Genomic DNA, 19,579 nt, shown 5'->3' with positions numbered 1-19,579 from the left:
TCTAACGCACAGAAACACAAATACGTGCGTTACGTCAGATGTCTTTAAATGAGTGAGTTATGCAAGTTCTGTGCTCACAAGCTGCCAACCCTACGACACATGACATGTGAGCTGCTCCCAGTGGTATAATACGACCTCCATGGTGATTTAGAGCAGCAGGGTCAGACGAAAGGCCTGTTTGGATGACCCATCACCATGGGAACTTGGTTGGATTGTTACAGGGCCACTCGGTCCACTAAGGCGAATGGCAGGAAAGTGGAAGAACAGGAACCAAAATGCAGAAGACATGAGACAAGAAGAGTCGGTGTAATGAAGAGACTGGAAGAGAACCGTTGCCTAAAGACAGAGATAAAACCTTCAGATATAAAGTGTTATTTGGACTGATAGGATGATGTGAATGGGTGCATGCATCCACAGGCTGCTACATGCAGAAGGAATGCAGGTAGAGGTGTGTCACATAGTGGCTTGTCAGCTGCCACAGACACACACACACCCACACACACACACACACCCACACACACCCAACAAGAGTGGACCACAGAGAGTGTTCAACTAATGGAAAACTATCACTTTGTGCTTTCCACGCTTCACACTGTGTGCCTGTGCCTGAACACACAGTGGTTCAACCAATCAGTTGTGGGAGCACCTCCGGCAGCTATGGGCGTGTAGACGTGATGACCAGCCGCCCCTCAAGATGTAAGCATAGCTGCTGCTCCTTTGACAGTTGTGTGCTTTGTGTGCATGGCATGAAAATTTAAATCAATCAATTTAGCATCAGTTATATCAGAACTGAAGAGCGTATTTTACTGAAAGAACAATAGAGAGATGTTTTCATTCCTTCTTTACAAGCTGGCTCCGCTAGTTGTGGCTATGTAACATTAATAACTATAACATGACGATTTAGTACAGTTTACATTACACCCCCACAGAACATGTAATCTTATAGCTAACAGGTTCCCTGGCTCAGTAATATAGTATTTTGTTGAATGGCTAAAGTTATAAAACGTTCCTGAGCCATGTTGTGTCTTCATAAAAATAAGCCAACAACAAGATATAGCAACATAACATTTTATGCGATAACTGGGTTGTAAACAGTAGAATCGACCATCACTTCTCACTATGTATTGCTGTCCAGCGTGCATCATCTCAGATCTGAACAGCAGACAAGCCTGTGTATGTGTTGCTCTTTGATTCATGCCTCTCACACACAAAGCCACTAAACATGCAAGGAATCTGCCAGCATTCCCGACAGACCACAGCACACAGAGCCTGACGGAGCCCATATACGGACACACACTGCCGCTGACTCCCCCTCTGCCTGCTGACTCATACCCATGTACATGTGTGTGTTTGTGTGTGTGTCCGTGTGTGTGTGTGTGTGTGTGTGTGAGTGAGAGAGAAAGTGAGAGAGTGAGAGAGAGAGAGAGAACAGAGTGCGGAGCCTATCATATGCGTGTCTGTGGTCGATGCTCTTTTTGCCCCAAAAACTCCCATGATTCATCCATTTGGCTCGTTATGGCACTCCCCCACCTCCAAGTGACATTGCTATGACATCATCACAAACCCTGACCCACAGCCTGACCTGATCCCACATCTCGGATAGGGTGGGGGAGGTGGGGGCACAGAGAAGAGCAACAGCAGGAGGAGAGGCTCTGCACAATATTCAGGTTGTACTGCAACATCTGGAGAAGATTAGTCCTGAAATCTTGGAAGTCGAATAATAGTCCTGAAGTCTCTCCCTACCCTGTCAGTTGCTCACAGTATCCTTTATTTCATCCCTTAATTCATATATACAAAATATGATAATAGAATGTAAAACATTGCAGGACAGTCACCATTTTTTAAAAGATCATAATATCTTTGACTGATTTCAAACAGGTTTCCGCACACATCATTAGAGCTACAAAGCTGATGGCTTAATTCTATTGGACTGCCTTGAGAAGTGGGTTAGCAGTCGGGATAGTGCACCAGACTAGTCACAATCTTCTGTTTATCAAACAGAATTTTTTAGTGATGCCTCTACTTCTGTGACCCCTCTAGCTTGTGGTGATCCCCAGGGCTCCATTCTTGGCCCCTTGTTGTTCCTTGTAATTGTGCTGCTATTACGAGATATTATGCAGAAGCATAAAATTCAGTATGCAAATAGTTTTGCATATGACATGTTACATTAAGTTGATATGCGCTGCATTTATGTAACATGGTCCATCATATGGACATTTCTAAAACTTTTAAGTATCAATATTGCCTCAAAATTAAATTCAAATAATGCATGTGTATTTGTAATCATATCCTTACATGTTACAAAATATAAACTGTGTCAATGATTCCAAATTTGCTGAATTATGACTAAATCAATGCTCAATTTGGAAAGTGTCACGATGATGTTTGTTGTCACTAGGTGCTATACAAATAAAGGTTGATTGACTGATTGATTGCACAGGCACACAAACCCACCTACACACACACTAACTAGATGTCTAACCAAACAAAGTCTGAACCCTAATACAGCCCTTTGAACATCTGTCCCATAGTCTAAAATTCACATTGGTTCCCAAAACTATAAATGTTAAAGTGCACACACACCAAACACACACACACACACGCACACACATGCACACACACGCACACACACGCACACACACACACACACACACGATAATCACAGCAGATCAAGTCACACCATGTCTGACTGGAAAAGGGGGAGTGGTTGGAGTGACCAAAAGATAGACAGACCACACTGAGTTAATGTCACACATTCCACAATGCTCTTATCACGTGTATGCACATGCAGGGGAAAAAAAGAAAAAGAAAAAAATGAGAAGAATGTTCACAACATTTGCTAATTATGTTATAACGTTGACATGAATTCAGCTAGTAGCCTCAAACATCCCATAGCTGAAAATCTATGACCTGGAGCTCTCCCTCCTCCCTCCCTCCTCCCTCCTCTAACTCCATGCAACAAGCCACAGTGGAGCTACTACACTTCCTCCCCTTCCTTTCTACTCCTTCCAGTCATTCTCCCTCCCTCTGCTCTCCCTCTCTTCACTCCCTCCACTGGAAAAAGTTCCTCCTGGTTTTTTAGCCATAAAAGGGCAGAAGCAAACTGGATCCTGGCAGCCCTCCAATTCCCTGGGCTCTGGTTACAGGCAGAGGGAGGTGGGAGGAGGGAGGACACGGCGAGAGGGAAGGGAGGCAGGACAGGAAGTTGAGGGCCAAGAAAGAAAGGAGAAAAAAAAGGCAGGGAAAAGTGCTGTGTGATACATTTTAAAGCCCTCACTGACAACATCACCCGCTGAGGATGGGCCAAGATACATTCATCTGACCGAGGAGACCAGATAGACAAAACCATTAGAAGAATGAGGTTACAAGAGATAGGCAAAGAAAAGAAAATGAAAAACATGGGAAAAAAGGAGCGGCAAGAAGGAACAGACTAAGACATAGACTGGTGGGGTGAGAGGGGGACACTGGCACCACATTAAATCAATCAGTCAGCTTTAATCAACGGTTTGCTTCCTGGAAACATCTGAACTACAATCAACCATAAGAGCACAGTTTGGGTTTACAAGTAATTGATAGTTCTTGACCTGGGAAAAATGATTCAGGTCTGGAAAAACAGATTGCCTGCAGACACTCTTCTGATACTGGAGCCCAGTCCGTCTGATTGTAGGTAAAATCATGTAATATAGTGACGATAAGCAAAGCATAAAAAACTGTGATCTTTGACTGCAGTCTTCTTTGGTTTGATTTTCACCATTTTACATTGAAAACAAGCTGTTACAGTTCCACCATAAGGTGTCAGTGTAGTTTATATGTCAGTTTATTGAAATATCTGACTTAACTTCAGGATTTTGCCAGTTGGTTTGAGAATATGCTGCTTTATATCAGCTTGTTCAGTCTGAACATGAGGCATGGGCTGTTGGGGCATGTATCCAACTCTGATGTAATGCAATAGGCTGAATACCACTGTGCTGAATGGGAATGCATACTCAGCTAATCCTCAGTATCCTATTAACCAGCCCTCTTTCACCTGCACGTACAGGAAGCTACGCTAATGATAATGAGCTGGCAGGAAGTGATCCATTTTGACGTCACAGAGTGGCTGAACTCTCCGTTATCTCACTCTCTGGCGGACATTCATGTCTAGCCACCACATTCCCAAACTCATGCACTTTCATTTTGTATTATCTGAAAACACAAGACTCAATTTGATGTTTTAGCCTGTGATATCCCTGACACAGACAGTCTCTCAGCCATGACTAACAACATTTTTGTGTCCATGTGATGTAGTGACTTGATCTATTTGTTAACTTTCATTCATTCACCATTCCATAGATTGGGCTCAACAAGCCAAAGAGGTGAGGTGAAGACAGTCTTGGGACTTGCATTTAGTGTCTGAATATCGACGTTGCAGTGCAGGGGCTGTGATACATTGATTTTCTGTATCTTAAATCTGTGTGTGACCATTTTTAAACAAAAACATGTACAAGTGAAAATCATGTCCATGTGCAGATGTGCAGAAGACAGTCATAGTGAATCACAGTAACTTCCATCCACCCACACTGACACCCAACACCTCACCCCACACACGGGAGGAAAAATGTATCCTTGGAATTGTCTGATTATTCAGCCGTTTCTCTTATTCGACACATTTCCTGTTGAGCACTCTCACAGACCAGTCTCATCATACTGTGGGTGTCTCAGCACAGTGGACCTGGCTGCACCAACTTGTCTTGACTAAGCCTGGTCGAAACTGCCAAGTCATTGGAGTTCAGACCAGTGTTAAGAACGGACGTTTCAAACAAAATAAGTAGTCAATTTCATTGACATTGAGATAAGAAAATTAACAAGGCTGTTTAGCCAGCAAAAAACATGCTGGCTGCCAAACAGCTCAATGTAATAACACATTTTGTGAACGGAAACACAGCCTAAATTTTGACTTTAAGCTTGCTCCTGACAAGGCGAAAGATTTACACCCGGTCTCAGATGGTTTAAGCCCAGTCAGGTAACAGTCAGGTCAGAGTAAGAATGCCAAGTTACGACGGACTTGGCCAGGAGTACACATTGTTGATGCAAGTGGGCCCTGACAAGATAATTATTCATAGCAACACTGTCACTTTATGTTTATGATTTAGGAACCCATTGGACCCATTGCCAAGCCCTCCTGGATTTTGTGGCTCTTCCTCCACATTTCTTTCTGAAGTGATTGTTTTGTACTTTCCATCATTATGTGCTACATGTATTCCAATTTTGTTTCTACTAGTCTATTTTGTACTTCGTCTCATGTGCTATGAAAAGAAGATGAACAGATCGAGTCAGGTAAGCATCAACATTTCTGAGTGTCCTGAAATGACAAGGGTGTGATTTATTGATTAGGATGAACCCTTTCAGTGCTAAAATGAAGGATGTTATATTATTTCTTCTCACTTTAAATGAACTCAGATGAGCAGCACATGTAGTAAGAGCTATTTCTACAGCAGCACATGCTATAAGCACGTTTATCGTCTTCTTGTATCAGTAATATAGGACACATTTCATTATTATGCAACAGTGTAACAGCAGGAGACAGCAGTTGTTGCCACACAGGCATCTGTCTCAACCTGCATGTCTTTGCTCCGAGGCAAAGACAGGTACAGAGTTACACCACAGCTCTGTTTGTTACACATCCTGCCTGCGTGGATGACGGGAAGAGATTGGCATAATTGCTGCCATCATACGCTTTCGCCAAACTCCACACAGGCTCAGTCAAGTACAGATAAAGACATTTGATGAAGGGTTTTAAAAATGTGGGCAGGGCTACTGACAGACTGAGGCAAAGATGCTGCGGACCAGAAGCTGCTAAAAGACTGAATGTCTGCACAGAAAGCACATTTTACATTAATAAAACAACACACACACACACACACACACACACACACACACACACACACACACACTAATCACAACAGATTAAATCACACTAAACTGTAAAGTTGTGAGCATGTTTGATCAGTGTCTCTTCTCTCATCTACTCCTCTGCCTGCTAGATGGCAACCTTGCAGGCCTTTAACAGCATTCCTAACTCAATACATGTGAGCTGCCTGTGGATTTATCAGTAATCATGTGTCTGCTGCCGGTGCCAGATCATGTGGGATTTTGTCAAAACTACAAAAAGAGAGATTACCTGTTGGGTTGAAACCTCATTAAACTGCAGTTCTTGCTGCAAATGTGAAGAGAGTGCCACTGTGGCTAGATGCTCTGCAGGGTAGAGCTGAGTTTGTTAACTGTTGACATTCTCTGGCTCCACAGTCTGATGAAAGATCCAACATAGTAACTACAGTGGATCCATTTCAAGTACTAACCCTCATCTCAGTGATGCTAACGAGGCATGTGAAGGCACAACATCTTGAGTAACTTATTTTCTTTCTTGCCAAGAGATGGATGAGAAGATTGATACCACTCATGTCTGTACATTATGAAGCTTTGTTGTATCTGCATCTGCCGGTGATATTGTCAGTGCTGTTCCTATAATCAGTGATCTTGTTTAGGACCATCATTCTAACTGACCAATTAAATAGTTTCGATACCATAGCAATGTAACTTATATTGGTGTTGTTCCTGGAACATCAGGATTAATGTTGCTCCAGGACCATCATTGCAAATTACATTGTAGATTAAGTCTGCATTTTTGGCAAGCCGTTGTGGCTCAGTTGGTCAAGTGCAGGACTCTCAGTTGAACCCCTTTTCCACTGGTCAAAAATCCCACTTATACTGGATACGATCTGGCTTTTGTGTGCAATGGGAATGTATAAACTCTGTATTTTACAGCCAGGTTAATGACCCTCCAGTAGACACAAGTTTTCATCACGTCAGCATGGTATTGATCTAAACACGAGACCAGGGTGAACACACTACATTCCGCTGTGTGATGTGATGACCCGTTATCAACTTCCGGTGGTGGCACGTAAATAAGGAATGAATTTGGGATGTGGTCTATTTAAGGATGTTTTATAACACAGTTTTGGAAGTGGAGCCCCGTTCATTCCTATGAAAGCTGCTCAGTGGTGTTTCGAAGTCAAAAAAGCTCAACATCCTGGCTATGAAATGCCTGGATTGCAGACTGAGCCGGCTAGCTCCTGGTTTAGACTTTCTAGACTTTCCAAATGATATAGGACCGAATGGCTCAAATTATGAAACTTTTATAGTCTATTGTTGTTTTCTCTTCTGTAACAACTGTTTCTGGTCCATTTGTGACATGAAACGTGACATCAGTGACGTACAACATAATGCTTCAGATAAAAATCACAGACTTGCTTTGCCTGCGGTAAGTGGGAATAAGGTCAATAGGCGATTTTTAGAGGATTGACCCTTGTATAAGAAACCCATGTAAACCCACCTATCATTTTATCCTTTCATTTCAGTTCTCTGGCGCTGTTTGGTCCGTTCTGGGGAACAAACTGACTTGGTCAGGTTTAGGGAACAAAAATGCTTGGTTAGGTATAGAGAATAAATATACCTTGTGAGGTTTAGGTTACAGAAATACCTAGTCAGTTTTAGGAAAACGTGTTCACAACATTAAACACTTGTTTTACACCATGTGTGTATTTTTCCAGTCTTTTGCCCCAAGTCACTACAAAAACGTGATTGATCAGTTTCAATGATGGTCTTTGAGCAATATTAATTATAATGTTCCAGGATCAACAGCGACACGGTGAGCTGCAGCCAGCTGGTTATCTTAGCTTAGCATAATGACCGGAAATAGGAGAAACTGCTAGCCTGGATCCCCCCGAAAGGTAACGACATTCACCCAACAGCACTTCTGAGGCTCACCGATGAACACTCTGTATTATATTTCTCAATCCATACAAAAACTTAAGTGTTAAAAAGTCAAGTTGTGGTTTAACTCATTCTTGACAAATTAATGTTGGGTTTTCAGATTAGACAGATACAACATTGTAATTAGTGATCTTTAGAGGTTATTGCAAATCCAGGCTAGATATCTCCCTGTCAAGTGTTTATTTGCTACGCTAAACCACTGCTAGCTCCAGCTTCATATATACAGACATGTGAGTGGTACGAGAGAGAGAAAAAACTAGCTTATCGCAAGAATCTCATCATGACAGACAGTGTTACGTTGTTGTCCATCTTAGCAGGCAAGTACAAAAGAAGCAAAATGAGAAGTGAAAGAGGGTGTGGTTGTGTCAAGATCCAACAGAATAGAACTTAAAAGGTATCAATCAAAATGACTACATAAATGACTTAAAGAGCAGAAAATGTGAAAATAAAGTCAGAGTTCAAAGTCAACTGGCAAAAGAAAACAGAGAGACAGCAAGAGAGAAAGAGGGAGGAAGCATGTGCATCATGCTGAGCAGTGATGGCAATTTGGTAATTTGTGGTGAGGGTTGCTGGGTGTGCCCATTTTCTGCAATGAAAGGAGGAAGTAAAAGAGGAAGGCAGGCTCCTCTCTCATCTTCAGATTAAGTGACTCAAGGCTAGCAGCTAGGATGAGGGTGAGTCAGCTGGAGGAACAGACAGTGCTGACTAGGATGGCTCATTGGTGCCTGGTACTGTGCCCTGAACACCAGCAGTGGTGCCTTCTGTTGCCAACCGCTGCCCTGATTAGCACATTGTGCTGATGTGGTGATCTGTGACAGCAGCTCCACCTCTTCCTCTCCGCTACGATGAAATTCGGGGCACAATAGTATTTGACACGAGGCTCAAACTGCACCGTCACCTCACCTTGTTGGCTGCAGCATGAAGCAGTAACATGTGTGTAGAAACCATGAAGCGAGCCAGATGTTCCCCCAACAGGGGATGAGCGGGACACACTCATGTCTGATTCACACACACCCTTTCCCCTCCGACCACAGACTCACTGTTGATGAATGTTTGGTCTCAGAGAGAAGTGTTGTTGTGTTCTTCAGTCCAGGTCTGAGGAGGGTGAAACATCTGATAGGATTATTCATTCCTATGTAATCAACCCAATGGACTGAATTAACAGTGTGCTTAAATGTACATCAGGGACCTGACCTGATTCTCTGCAATGGGATGATTAATTCTGTGGGGACAGAAATGTCTAAAGGCCATATTCTCCTAGCTTTGAATGACAGCTTAGCAGAAAATGACTTTAACTAACTTGCAGTCTGATAAACAACTGCAAAATCACCAGTGTTGTGAGCAGCAGGCAGCTGAATGTAGGCAAAGCCCATCAAACAAAGTTTTATGTCACAAAGCGTGAGCCAAGTCCTTTTGAATGCTGTGGAGATCCAGCCCAGGCCCACTGCACGGCATGAGCATAGACAATAGCCCTGTGTCTCTCTCTCTCTTTCTTTCTCTCTCTCTCGCTCTCTCTCAGAGTGACTGACTGAGTGACTGAGTGAGTGAGTGAGTGCACAGGATCAGCTCCATCATACTAGGCCTGAACGACATCCCGGCCCGCTGAGTTTGGCTCAGACCGGCCCGGCCCAGCTCAGGCAGCAGGGGAACACAGAGAAGCTGCGGCCTCTCTGCAGTCACACTCCCTCCTCAGCTGGAGCTGGAGACAAAGCAGCAGGGAGACGCCTGCTTTCTCAGACACTTGCTAATGTCACCAACAGCAGAATCCCTCCTGCACACTTGTTTAACACTGTTCTCTGGAGAACAGGGTGGACTCTCACCACTCTTACTTTTGAAGGTGACAGATTATTTTACTGAGCAGCAACATGCTTCACTGTAAGGAAGCCTGCAGGCACACATTCCATCATCACAATCTCTGAAGTCCCACTGTCTGATGCTTTGCACCACACCAGTACGCAGAAAGAACAAGTTAAAAGAGATAGAGGGCACCTAACAGGAGGAGGAGGTGTGTTAGGGACAGCTGCCAAACCAAAGCTCACATCCTGCCACTCATTCATTCCACTCTGCATTGTGTGTGTGTGTGTGTGTGTGTGTGTGTGGCTTCTGTGACTCACCGATGGACACCAGCTTGATGTTCTCCTTGTCCAGGAACTCCAGAGCCACCGACACGTTCTCCAGCTGCATCTGGCGGAAGGTGGGCCTCTGGTTGTACTTTCTGCACATCTTCTTCTGGGACAGGACCTCCAGGAGCCCGATGAGCCGCAGCCCGTCGCCGAGGTCCGTCTGCAAGTTGCCGATCCTCTTGTTGACGCATTTCAGGTGCTCGTTACACCAGCGGGTGAAGGTGTTCTGCTGGATTTTCTTCCACGGCGCATCCTCGGCCAGGTCCTTCTCCGTGGCGGGCATTTCTGCGTCCTTGTCCGTGGAGAGAGCGTTGGGTGCGGGCGCGGCGCTCTGGTGGAGCCGGGGGTGTGAACCACTCATTTTTATGGCCTCGACTGTCTCTCGGTTCGCTGGCTGTTTTCTGGGTGGAGTCTGCTCAACTTTTCGTGGCCGCTCCCTCTTTCTCTCTCTCGCTTTGGAGCTTGTCTGTGTCTGAGGGAGAAAAGAAAGAAAGAGGGGAGTGAACATGAGAGAGTGACTTATAGCCGAGCCCGGAGATAGAGGTTCTGCTGAGAAAGTAGGCGGTTATGGCACCGGGGAGCAGAAAAGGGAGTCATTCTGGGTGCCACTGATCGCCTGTGAGGCAACTCCAGAGCAATGAGCTCCCAAGTTAACAATAAACGGACACTCGTCTAAAAAGATGTCAGAGTAAAGCTGTAATCAGCACAATCCTCAGCACACGCTACACTCATTCATCCAACCTCACAGCCGTTTGAAACAGAAATACAAAGACAAAAGAAAATGGACTCTCCTGAGTGACATCGGTCCTGTGCTCAGAGCTGCTCTGGTGGAGCTCAGGTGGCAGATAGCTGCAGTGTAACACTGGACCTGTGACAGGCCTGTGATCCGCCACCTTCATGCCAACACCTGTCACTCTCTCTCCCAGTTGACTTAAAGGTCAAGTAAACCCAAAAGGTAAAATCCAGTCATTATCTATTTTTCCGTTTTAAAAGAAGTCCCCTGCTACTTCAGTTGCTCGGAGAAGCTGTTTTACTGTGAAGCTTCAGAAATGTTGTGCAGACAATGAACCTTCACCTGACTTTCCATCAGCAGGGGGAGAGCTGATGACTGACATGTCCATTTAACATCTTTAGCACCCAGTTATTTGGACTTGCCTTGTGTGTAATTTCTCTCTATTTTTAGTTTTTTGCTGCTATATACATAGATGTGTTTGCATACAACAATGCTGTGTCTGCTGGAGAAAAGGGTGTTCTTTTCTGAGCCGGAAGACCAAAGATACACTGTACCAGATGTACAGAGATGAAGGGCCCATGTTCAGGGTCCCTGTGAGTATATGAGCTCATCTAATGGTCATGTTCATGGGTCCCAGTAGGCAGTGAAATAAATATTTGAGATATCCAGAGGGATATGAGCATCAGTGAGTCCTCATAAGGTCACAGAGCTGTGTTTGTTTGTGTCTGTTGGTCTGTTGCATGCAGCTTTCCTCTTTTTCTGTGCAGTTGTTTGTGTTTCCAAGTCTGTACAGTGTGCTTATTGAGTATGCAGCCTACATTTCTGCCTTCTAAGTATGGATCGGCCAAACACTGAGTGGCATGACACTGACCTTACCTCCTCTGTTTGTTATACTGACCAAACATCCGGATGACATCGCACACCAAGCATGCACTATATGACGTACTGACACTAGATTGAGGGTTCATATCAGTGGCCACATTCTAATCAATATGTAATACGTATGATAATGGTTAGACCCATTCATTTGGTATTTTTGCTCATTTCCACAGAAAGCTCTTCCAGTGTAGTCTTACTTTCTTTGTGTTTGGTCTTAAAAATGTTCTATGTGGACTGTGAAAGCACAACAGAAGAGTATTTGTTATTGTTTCATTAGGTTTGTCTCATAATTTGCTCCGTACAGAAAGGGGATGAAGAAGGGATGAGATGGCAGATGTTATAATCAAGAGGTCTTTCCCCTGGGAAATATATTATAATGAAATAATTAAAGGCACTCAGAGAATTTAACACATGATGTTCATTTTACTTTACAGCCTGTGAGAACAGCTGAATAATGTCTCACGTCTAATGTTGACTTTCTGTTGACTTTAGATGATGTCACTGGAGACATCTCACATTGTCTGTATTTTGGGTTTTGAGTCAGCATCAGTGAGAGCACCAAACTGAACAAGCTGAACCATCAGAAACAGCAAAGGCAAAGAGCTGCGCATATTCACACGATCATCCCATAAATTCTAGCTGCTGTTGCCGACTTCCCTGTCTGAAGGCTCCTTTCAGCCTGAGATTCTAAATATTTGACAGAAAACCTGCATCATAAACAGGGGGCAACATGTTTGAAAGATAGAGAGTGTGACAGAATGACAGAATGAGTTGAGGTGTCCCATACTGTTGAGTTGCATCAGGGGAATTGTAGGTTCATTTAGCATTGTTAAAGCTTGACTCATACCAGGGATTAAAAGTCAAGATACAAAAATGCAACAGTAAATGGCTGGTCCCTTAATATGACCAGCTCCTTTTTTTTAATTGCAGGTCTCAACAACATACACAAAAGTTCATGTCTTTCAATTACGTCTCTGGCTGTGAGTTACAGACCAGTAGACGCTGTAAAAACTGAGGAAGAGATGTGACTGCAGCTTTTTTGACTAAATAAGGAGCTCGGTGCCAGGAGCCACAGTGTGGCCATGAGCCATCAAGAATGCTTTGCCTTTGTGTCTGTGTTTGTGTGTGTCTGGTAAGGGGAGAATCTGAAGAATGCCCCCTACCCCCCCAAACAACCCTGGAGCCCCCAGCCTTAATAACACCCCAATAAAAGGGCTCTATTAATGTAAAGCACACACACACGCACAAATACACACACACCAGCGTGCTTTTACATTCACGTCCATGATTTAGATTTAAGTAATTGAGCTCTGGTCCCTATAGATGTATACATCTTTCCATTTCTCATATTTATCTATGTAGCATGAACGTGTCACAAGAGTTTACAGGCTTTGGTCATAATTAAAATACATAGACCAATGATAACAACAGATAGTGTTTGAAGCAGAGCAGGACAGCAGGGCTGGTTAAGAGCAGCAGAATATGTTGAATATGGACAAGGATAAGATGTAGACAGCATTAATGTTTAAATGGATGCATATGTTTTAACAGAAATGTTTGAGGGATCATCCATTTGTTCAAATCCTACAGAACGTCTGAGAGCACCACAAACTGTTGTCTGTGAGTAAGTGTAAGCTGAGTAAACTGGTGAAACCTTCACTGTGCAGCAGCCTATTGTTTCAGTGGAATTCACCAAGTAAATAGGACAAAACACAGGGCGGGACCACATAGAGCAGGACCATTACTGTGCCTCAGGAGCTGAAGAGCAAACCCATCCCTTTGGCTTATCATTTGGCTCCCTCTAGTGATTATTTACGGTACTATATATTTTAGTCTGAATTGTCATCCTACACTGTAAACCCAGATTTAATTTAAATGTAACTTTTGAGCACACATTAACTATTCTTTTATGTTTTGTGAAACCCCTCGGCCATTGCAAAATCTAGTTAGTTGCTTGCACTAATCAGATGAAACATGCTGTGCAATGATCGCGTTAAGCACATATAACTTTATGTTTATACAAGGAAGGGAAGGGTCTGATCCGCAGCAGATTAGCAGACTTCCCAGCATGCATCGTTAGATGAGAGTAAAAGCTGTACTGAGACCTTCCTCTTTCATAGTTTAAAGAAAACATATATGACTTAAACTTGATGTGTGTCTTTATTACATTTCAGTATAAGTCATGTTTTTTGTTGCACAACAATGAAGACATGATAACCATGATATAGGTTATTAATGAATCACTTTTCTGCCTTCAATCTAAACTGTGTGCTAATACTGGAAAAACGGTTTTATCAGCAAGTGGAAAATTTGTATTAGTCCACATGGAACAGGAACTTAATGGCTAAGTGAATGAATGAGTAATTTATTCAAGTGGAATCTTTATTAAAATACTGTTTATTTAAGTTAACATAGTTATATTGCACAACTTAGACTCCTCCATGCACTATTCTAATAAAGGTCAACTACTTCAGGATGATAGTGCAGGGTTAGGACAAATACCATATAACACCAATGTACTCTACTACATTTCAGAGAGAAATATGGTGGAGTACAGTACTAAACTACAACTGACAGAAGTAGTTGCTGGTTACTTTACAAACTTTACAAGCAAAACATATTAGGAACTTATAAAATATGATGCTTGCACTTGGTTCTTTTTAACTGAACTTGTGAGCAGGAACAGGTTGCTCATCATTACAGTGCCACATTAAAGGTAGGGAAAGTGATTCTGGAGACAGATAGTTAATTGTTAAGTCTCATTCCCAAGTTGTCAAATACTGACAAATAGTCGGTCGGGATTTGGCCCAAAATTTGAACAAAAAAACAACAATTAATTGTCTTTCTCCAGAATCGCCCTCCCTAACTTTAAGTAATGATATCCAATCCAAACACAACATATAGCAACACTCTGAAAGGAGTATTTTCTTTTCCCTTGAATCGACATTGTGGAACTGTTTCACCTTAAAATAACAAAAATAAATAATAAGAGTAATAACAAAATTATCAAAATCTTAATGTTACAGTGTCTTGTAATGGGGGAATGGTGTCTCTGTCTAAGCTACTCGGATCCCCTACTGCTTGTTTCTGCACTGTGTAACTTAGGGTGAGTGGACATCATCACAGCACCTCACACTGTGCAGCACGGTGGCACAGCGCCCTTGACCAAGGCGCTGGCTCAGGTCTGGAGTTGGTCGCCAGGCGCAACCATTGTCCACTGCTCCCCCAGGATGGGTTAGATGCAGAGTAGCAGTTTCAGTATGACAAACATTGTATGATATGCAATCAAATAAAGATTCCTCTTCTTCGTTATGGCAGTGCATAACACAGCACCAACTCTGAGTGATTTTGTGGACAAAAGTTTTTCTGGTTTTCCCTCTGATGGCTGGCTTCTCTCCCTCAATTCACAGACTTTCCTGAAAGCAAACTTTAAATGCAGCTTCAAGTTAGCAGCAAAAAGTGTTGGTGTTTACACCACTATCACAGTAGCTTTCGACCACCAGAAGGAGCAATTCAGATCTGCTATAGGGCCACCAGAACCGGAGCCGGGAGGGCCAGCAAAGAAACTGGTCCCAGCAGCCTGTATGGACATCATGACAGAGGCAAAGACACCAGAGAGGATGAAGGGGCCAACAAGAGAAAAAGAGAGAGTGACTGAGCAAGAGACAATAGTCTCAGACTGGCTTTAAGCTGTTGTTCACAGCATCGCTGAACAAAATGCTGCAGACAGATGCCAAACTGGACTACGGTTGAATGGTCAGTAAATAGCTGCCTTGCTAAAAATGTAACCTATTTAATTACTTCTCCCATCACTGATAACAAAAGGAGTGATCCCACAAGTTTTGATAAGACACAGCCAGTAGGTTGCCATTGAGAACCTCAGATACAAACAGATACCAATGGGATCAATAGTTCACTAATGTAAGACCGAGAAAGAATGTGAATGAAGTGGAAAAACAAAAGGTTAAAAAATATAAACTGAGCCAAAATTGAGAGAAGACATCTGAGCCAAATCCAGTGGTGAGCTGAGACCAAGGTCAGTATCTTGTACTGTTATTTCACATAAAGCTAAGACAAGGCCTTTAGCCAAAGCTTCAATAGCAGGGTTAGCCTCATATTCTCTAATAAACCCAAAAGGTAGAGAGCAAATTTAAAGGCACAATGATTAATGTCTGCCACTAGGTATCTTGCATGTGTTCAGAGCCCTTTTTCAGTTGCTCAGAGCCAGAGCTGGAGGACAGGGTCATGTGCAGAGCCACATCGCATTCTGTTCTGATCCAGAGGAGTTCACGGACAGGAGGAGCGCTCAGAGCTTTTCATATTCTAGGATTAAAAAATGGATTTATCTTCACTCCTATGAATCAACCTGACTGCAGCAGTGATCTGCGTAGGCGGCCTCCATTGTCAGGTGTTTATGTTCGGTAATGTTGACTGGAGCTAGAGGGGAAAAGTACTTTACTTCATGGACATAATTTACAGAGAGGAGAGGGGAAAAAGAAGGGAGAGAACCAGAGTCTCTGCTGACACTCCAATACAAATAAACACAATGATCCAGCTCTCTAAATGACTTTGGTCAATGTTCACGGACAAGATAATGTTTAAGTTTCACTCTTGTTAAATTTGGTTTCGTTCCCTGACTTACTTGCTCACTGTCTGACTCTCTCCTGGAAGTTATAGCGACATGTGAGCGAATGGAACAGCCGTCACCTTGAGGCCACTTTTTTGGATTTCTCTGGTTTGAACATTGTTGGACAGATCTGTTACATTGGAAGTACACAACTCAACAAAATAACAAAGGTCTAGTCGTTCTTAGACTTTTTAATGCTAAATTTGTATATATTATATCTTTACTGGCACTTATGTTCCTTCCTTCAAAGTAGGATTAAGTACAGCCTGAGAAATAATAATCTTGTTTGGTGAGGAGACACAGTGTGATGCTATGTGATGATTATATCATCATGTATTGTGTATGTCAGATAATTTGCCTAAAATGACGATTAGGAATACTGACAGCCTGTGGTATGTATTAGATATTAAATTCAACAATGTTTATATAAGATCATTATTGAGATGAATGTGGGCTCTCCTTCCAGGGACACTACTGTTATCATAGTACCAGCCTGCAGTGCAAACCACTTCTCATCATCACTCACCACACCCAGTCAGCCACAAGCCCGCCAGAGCAGAACTCAGCACGGCAGCTCGATGAACATTGCACGCGAGGTCGCTAACCACTTGACATATGCACAAATAGTGTTGGGGAACAAGAGCAAGTCAGATGCAGAGATTACAGCAAAGTTAGCAAAAATTCCCCTGCATACTACGTCTGTGTGTGTGTGTGTGTGTGTGTGTGTGTGTGTGTGTGTGTGTGTGTCTTTCGGTGGCACTTGCTGGGTGAAAGCAAGACAGTGTCAAATAAGGACAGGTTTGGTCTACATGTTTACACTTCATACTCTCTACCAGCTCCCTCTTCCTTTACTCTTCTCATTGTTCTCACCACATCTCTCTTGTAAAGGTGTTAGGAAACCAAGAAACTGCAATAAGTCATTCAAGACTCTCTCAAACTTTTTGGCCAGGCCTACAGAGTCGGTTAATATCCAGCCTACAATCTGAAAACACATTGTTCTCAACTGTGTTGTAGATGGAGGGGGTAAAGGAATGTTATGACATCAGTATGAAATCACCTCCCAGAAAAGGTTAAGCAAACAGTTACATCACCGTGAGGATGAAAGAGGCACATTCCAGTCTTCAGTCTCATCATCAACACGATTTAAAAGTGAATTGAGAGAGGTGAATTACTTGGTGTTCAGCTGATGACGTATGAGGTCGCACATATCACCGTCACTTCCTTTGAGGCTGGTTATTGGGGACAACCTTGTTGTAACCATGTTCATGACATCACAGGTCTTTGGTGATGCAGTTACTGGTCCAATCACACAAACAACAGTTATCCCAGCAATCCCGGTTCTAGAGTCATCGAGCTGCATTATGAACATACCCTTTGAATACACGCGTTCCCTAAAGTTGCTTTGAATCCTCTACTGAAATACAGATATCTATACAAATTATTTGTTTATTCTATAAGTCTCTCTAAGTATCTGTATTGTGTGATGCTGTAGCTCCTGATCAAGAAAGCATTATATGATCTTATATGGACTGGAAAATGACATTTGAACATACATATAGCCACTGGTTCTGTGTTTTTCTGAATATATTTTTCACTTCTTTTTTTTCCTGATGGCAAAAGGGATTGACAGTGGACGTCATAGAATGTCTACTCTGCCTTACAAGAAATGCAAGACATTTGTATCCTTACATATTATCCTTATATTATTACATATCACTAAAGTATATCTATCTATCTATCTATTGTCTGTTATGCCTTACATGTCAACCCTAGTCCACCCTACATCTTTAAAAATATATACTGTTAGCACTCTCATATGTAGCAAATACAGATGACACTTTTTTTTTTAAACATGTTATTCTGTGTGATAGGGCTGCTCATAATGTAAAAAAGAGACATTACTTTGACCGATATTATATTTGCAATATGATTCACGATTAGTGAATGTCATCATTTTTCCAACACAATTTCACTGTCACTGAAAAACTATTACACGATGATATCTGAGTTATGATGTTATATCTGTAGAACAAGATCTGTAGGTGTCTGCAGCTCTACAGCTCTTCATTATAAAGCAGTTTGTCACACATATTATTAGTTTGATTGAAAAACATATCTGCAATATATATGTTTATATATTTGTGTGAGATATGACCTGATTTCTTCACCTAAAATTAAATTATTTTAATTCATCAGAAACATGTCATATAGTGAACGTGTAGATATTAAACTATGTATACATGGGTCTAAAAGTCCTCTCCTCCACCCCCCACCCCACCCCATTTCCACGACCCGGTAAAAAGCCTCAGAGTCGTCAGTGTCCGTGGATTACCTTATTTGGTGCGGAGCCCCTAAATGTAACACCGGCGAGATGCTCCAGTCCGCTGCTGCAGTGCACGCGGAGGAGCGTGCTCGTGCGCGACTGGCCTTAAACAAACTTCATGTGCAGGACTGAGGGGAGATGATGCAGGAGCACCGCGCACGTTCACATCACTGCTGTCACGTCCTGACTGATCTCCGCGGAGTCAAGCCGTCACAGGGGGTCACACTGACGGACCTAAAGAGCGATCTAACTCCAGAGCCACAGAGCAGCGCTGTAAGGCGTGGCGCGCCTCCACGCAGCAGCTGCCCACCCGGTGAGAGCAGCGGACCGTCCGGTACCGGCTCTCCCAGACCACGTCGGTGTCTGTTGCCCGCTCCCTCCCGTCCAAACACACTCACGGACATGATCATACATGACAGATCACTTCATGACACCCATTCACAGCGCGCCATCCGGTCCGCAGCACAGCGACTCAACTTTTACAGACATACTTGTTAAAGAGAAAGCCCCTGAAAGAACGTGTCCCACAGTGACAGCTGGAGCAGCATCTGTCTCTGTCTCACTCACTCACTCATCACGTCCACAGAGGGACAAACTTACATGTGTGTAGTATCTGTCTCTTCAGCTGTCCGCTCGTCCGCTCAGTCACTTCCAGTCACTGTGTTGTGTGCTGCACCGAGGTCCCGGACCTCCCTCCCCGCGCACTGTCCCGGTGGGGGGAAATGGGTGTATTGGTTGTACTGTCGGCGTGAAGGAAAGAAAGAGATGTCTCTCTCTACATCTGCGTCTCCTCGACCTCTCTCTCTCTTTCTCTCTCTCTCTCTCTCTCTTTCTCTGTATCCAACACCACGACAGCCTTAATTGGTAAACGGGTAAAGCATAAGAGGTGCTGGGGGTGTTACTCTCTCTCTGTCTCACTTTCTGCCTCTCTTTTTTCCATGGGTGACGTCATGACCGCGCCTTCGGGATTTTAAAGGTATGATGTGACCGGCCAGAGCATCGCCATTATCTCACCCGTCCCCTTTTTATTTTACCATGGGGGTGTGCGGATAGACCCTCATCTTCAGTTTGTCCTTGTGTCG

The 19,579-nt window shown here is 43.2% G+C and overlaps 1 protein-coding gene across 4 annotated transcripts in view; it reads right to left on the bottom strand.

The window, feature by feature from the left end:
* flna (filamin A, alpha (actin binding protein 280)) overlaps positions 1-19,334 on the bottom strand; it is a 52,550-nt gene extending 33,216 nt beyond the window's left edge. For all 4 annotated transcript variants that reach the window (XM_030423572.1, XM_030423574.1, XM_030423573.1 and 1 more), the window contains exons 1-2: positions 19,098-19,334; positions 9,927-10,407 (exon numbers count right to left, since the gene is read on the bottom strand). In XM_030423572.1, the coding sequence (XP_030279432.1) occupies positions 9,927-10,296 (370 nt within the window). In that variant the 5' untranslated portion in view covers positions 10,297-10,407; positions 19,098-19,334. The remainder of the gene's footprint in view (positions 1-9,926; positions 10,408-19,097) is intronic.
* Between the last annotated feature and the right edge of the window lie 245 nt (positions 19,335-19,579).

This window comes from Sparus aurata, chromosome 7, assembly GCF_900880675.1.
Source record: "Sparus aurata chromosome 7, fSpaAur1.1, whole genome shotgun sequence".
NCBI lineage: Eukaryota > Metazoa > Chordata > Actinopteri > Spariformes > Sparidae > Sparus > Sparus aurata.
The sequence above is the reverse complement of the archived record's forward strand: the minus strand, read 5'-3'. Positions and strand labels throughout refer to the sequence as shown.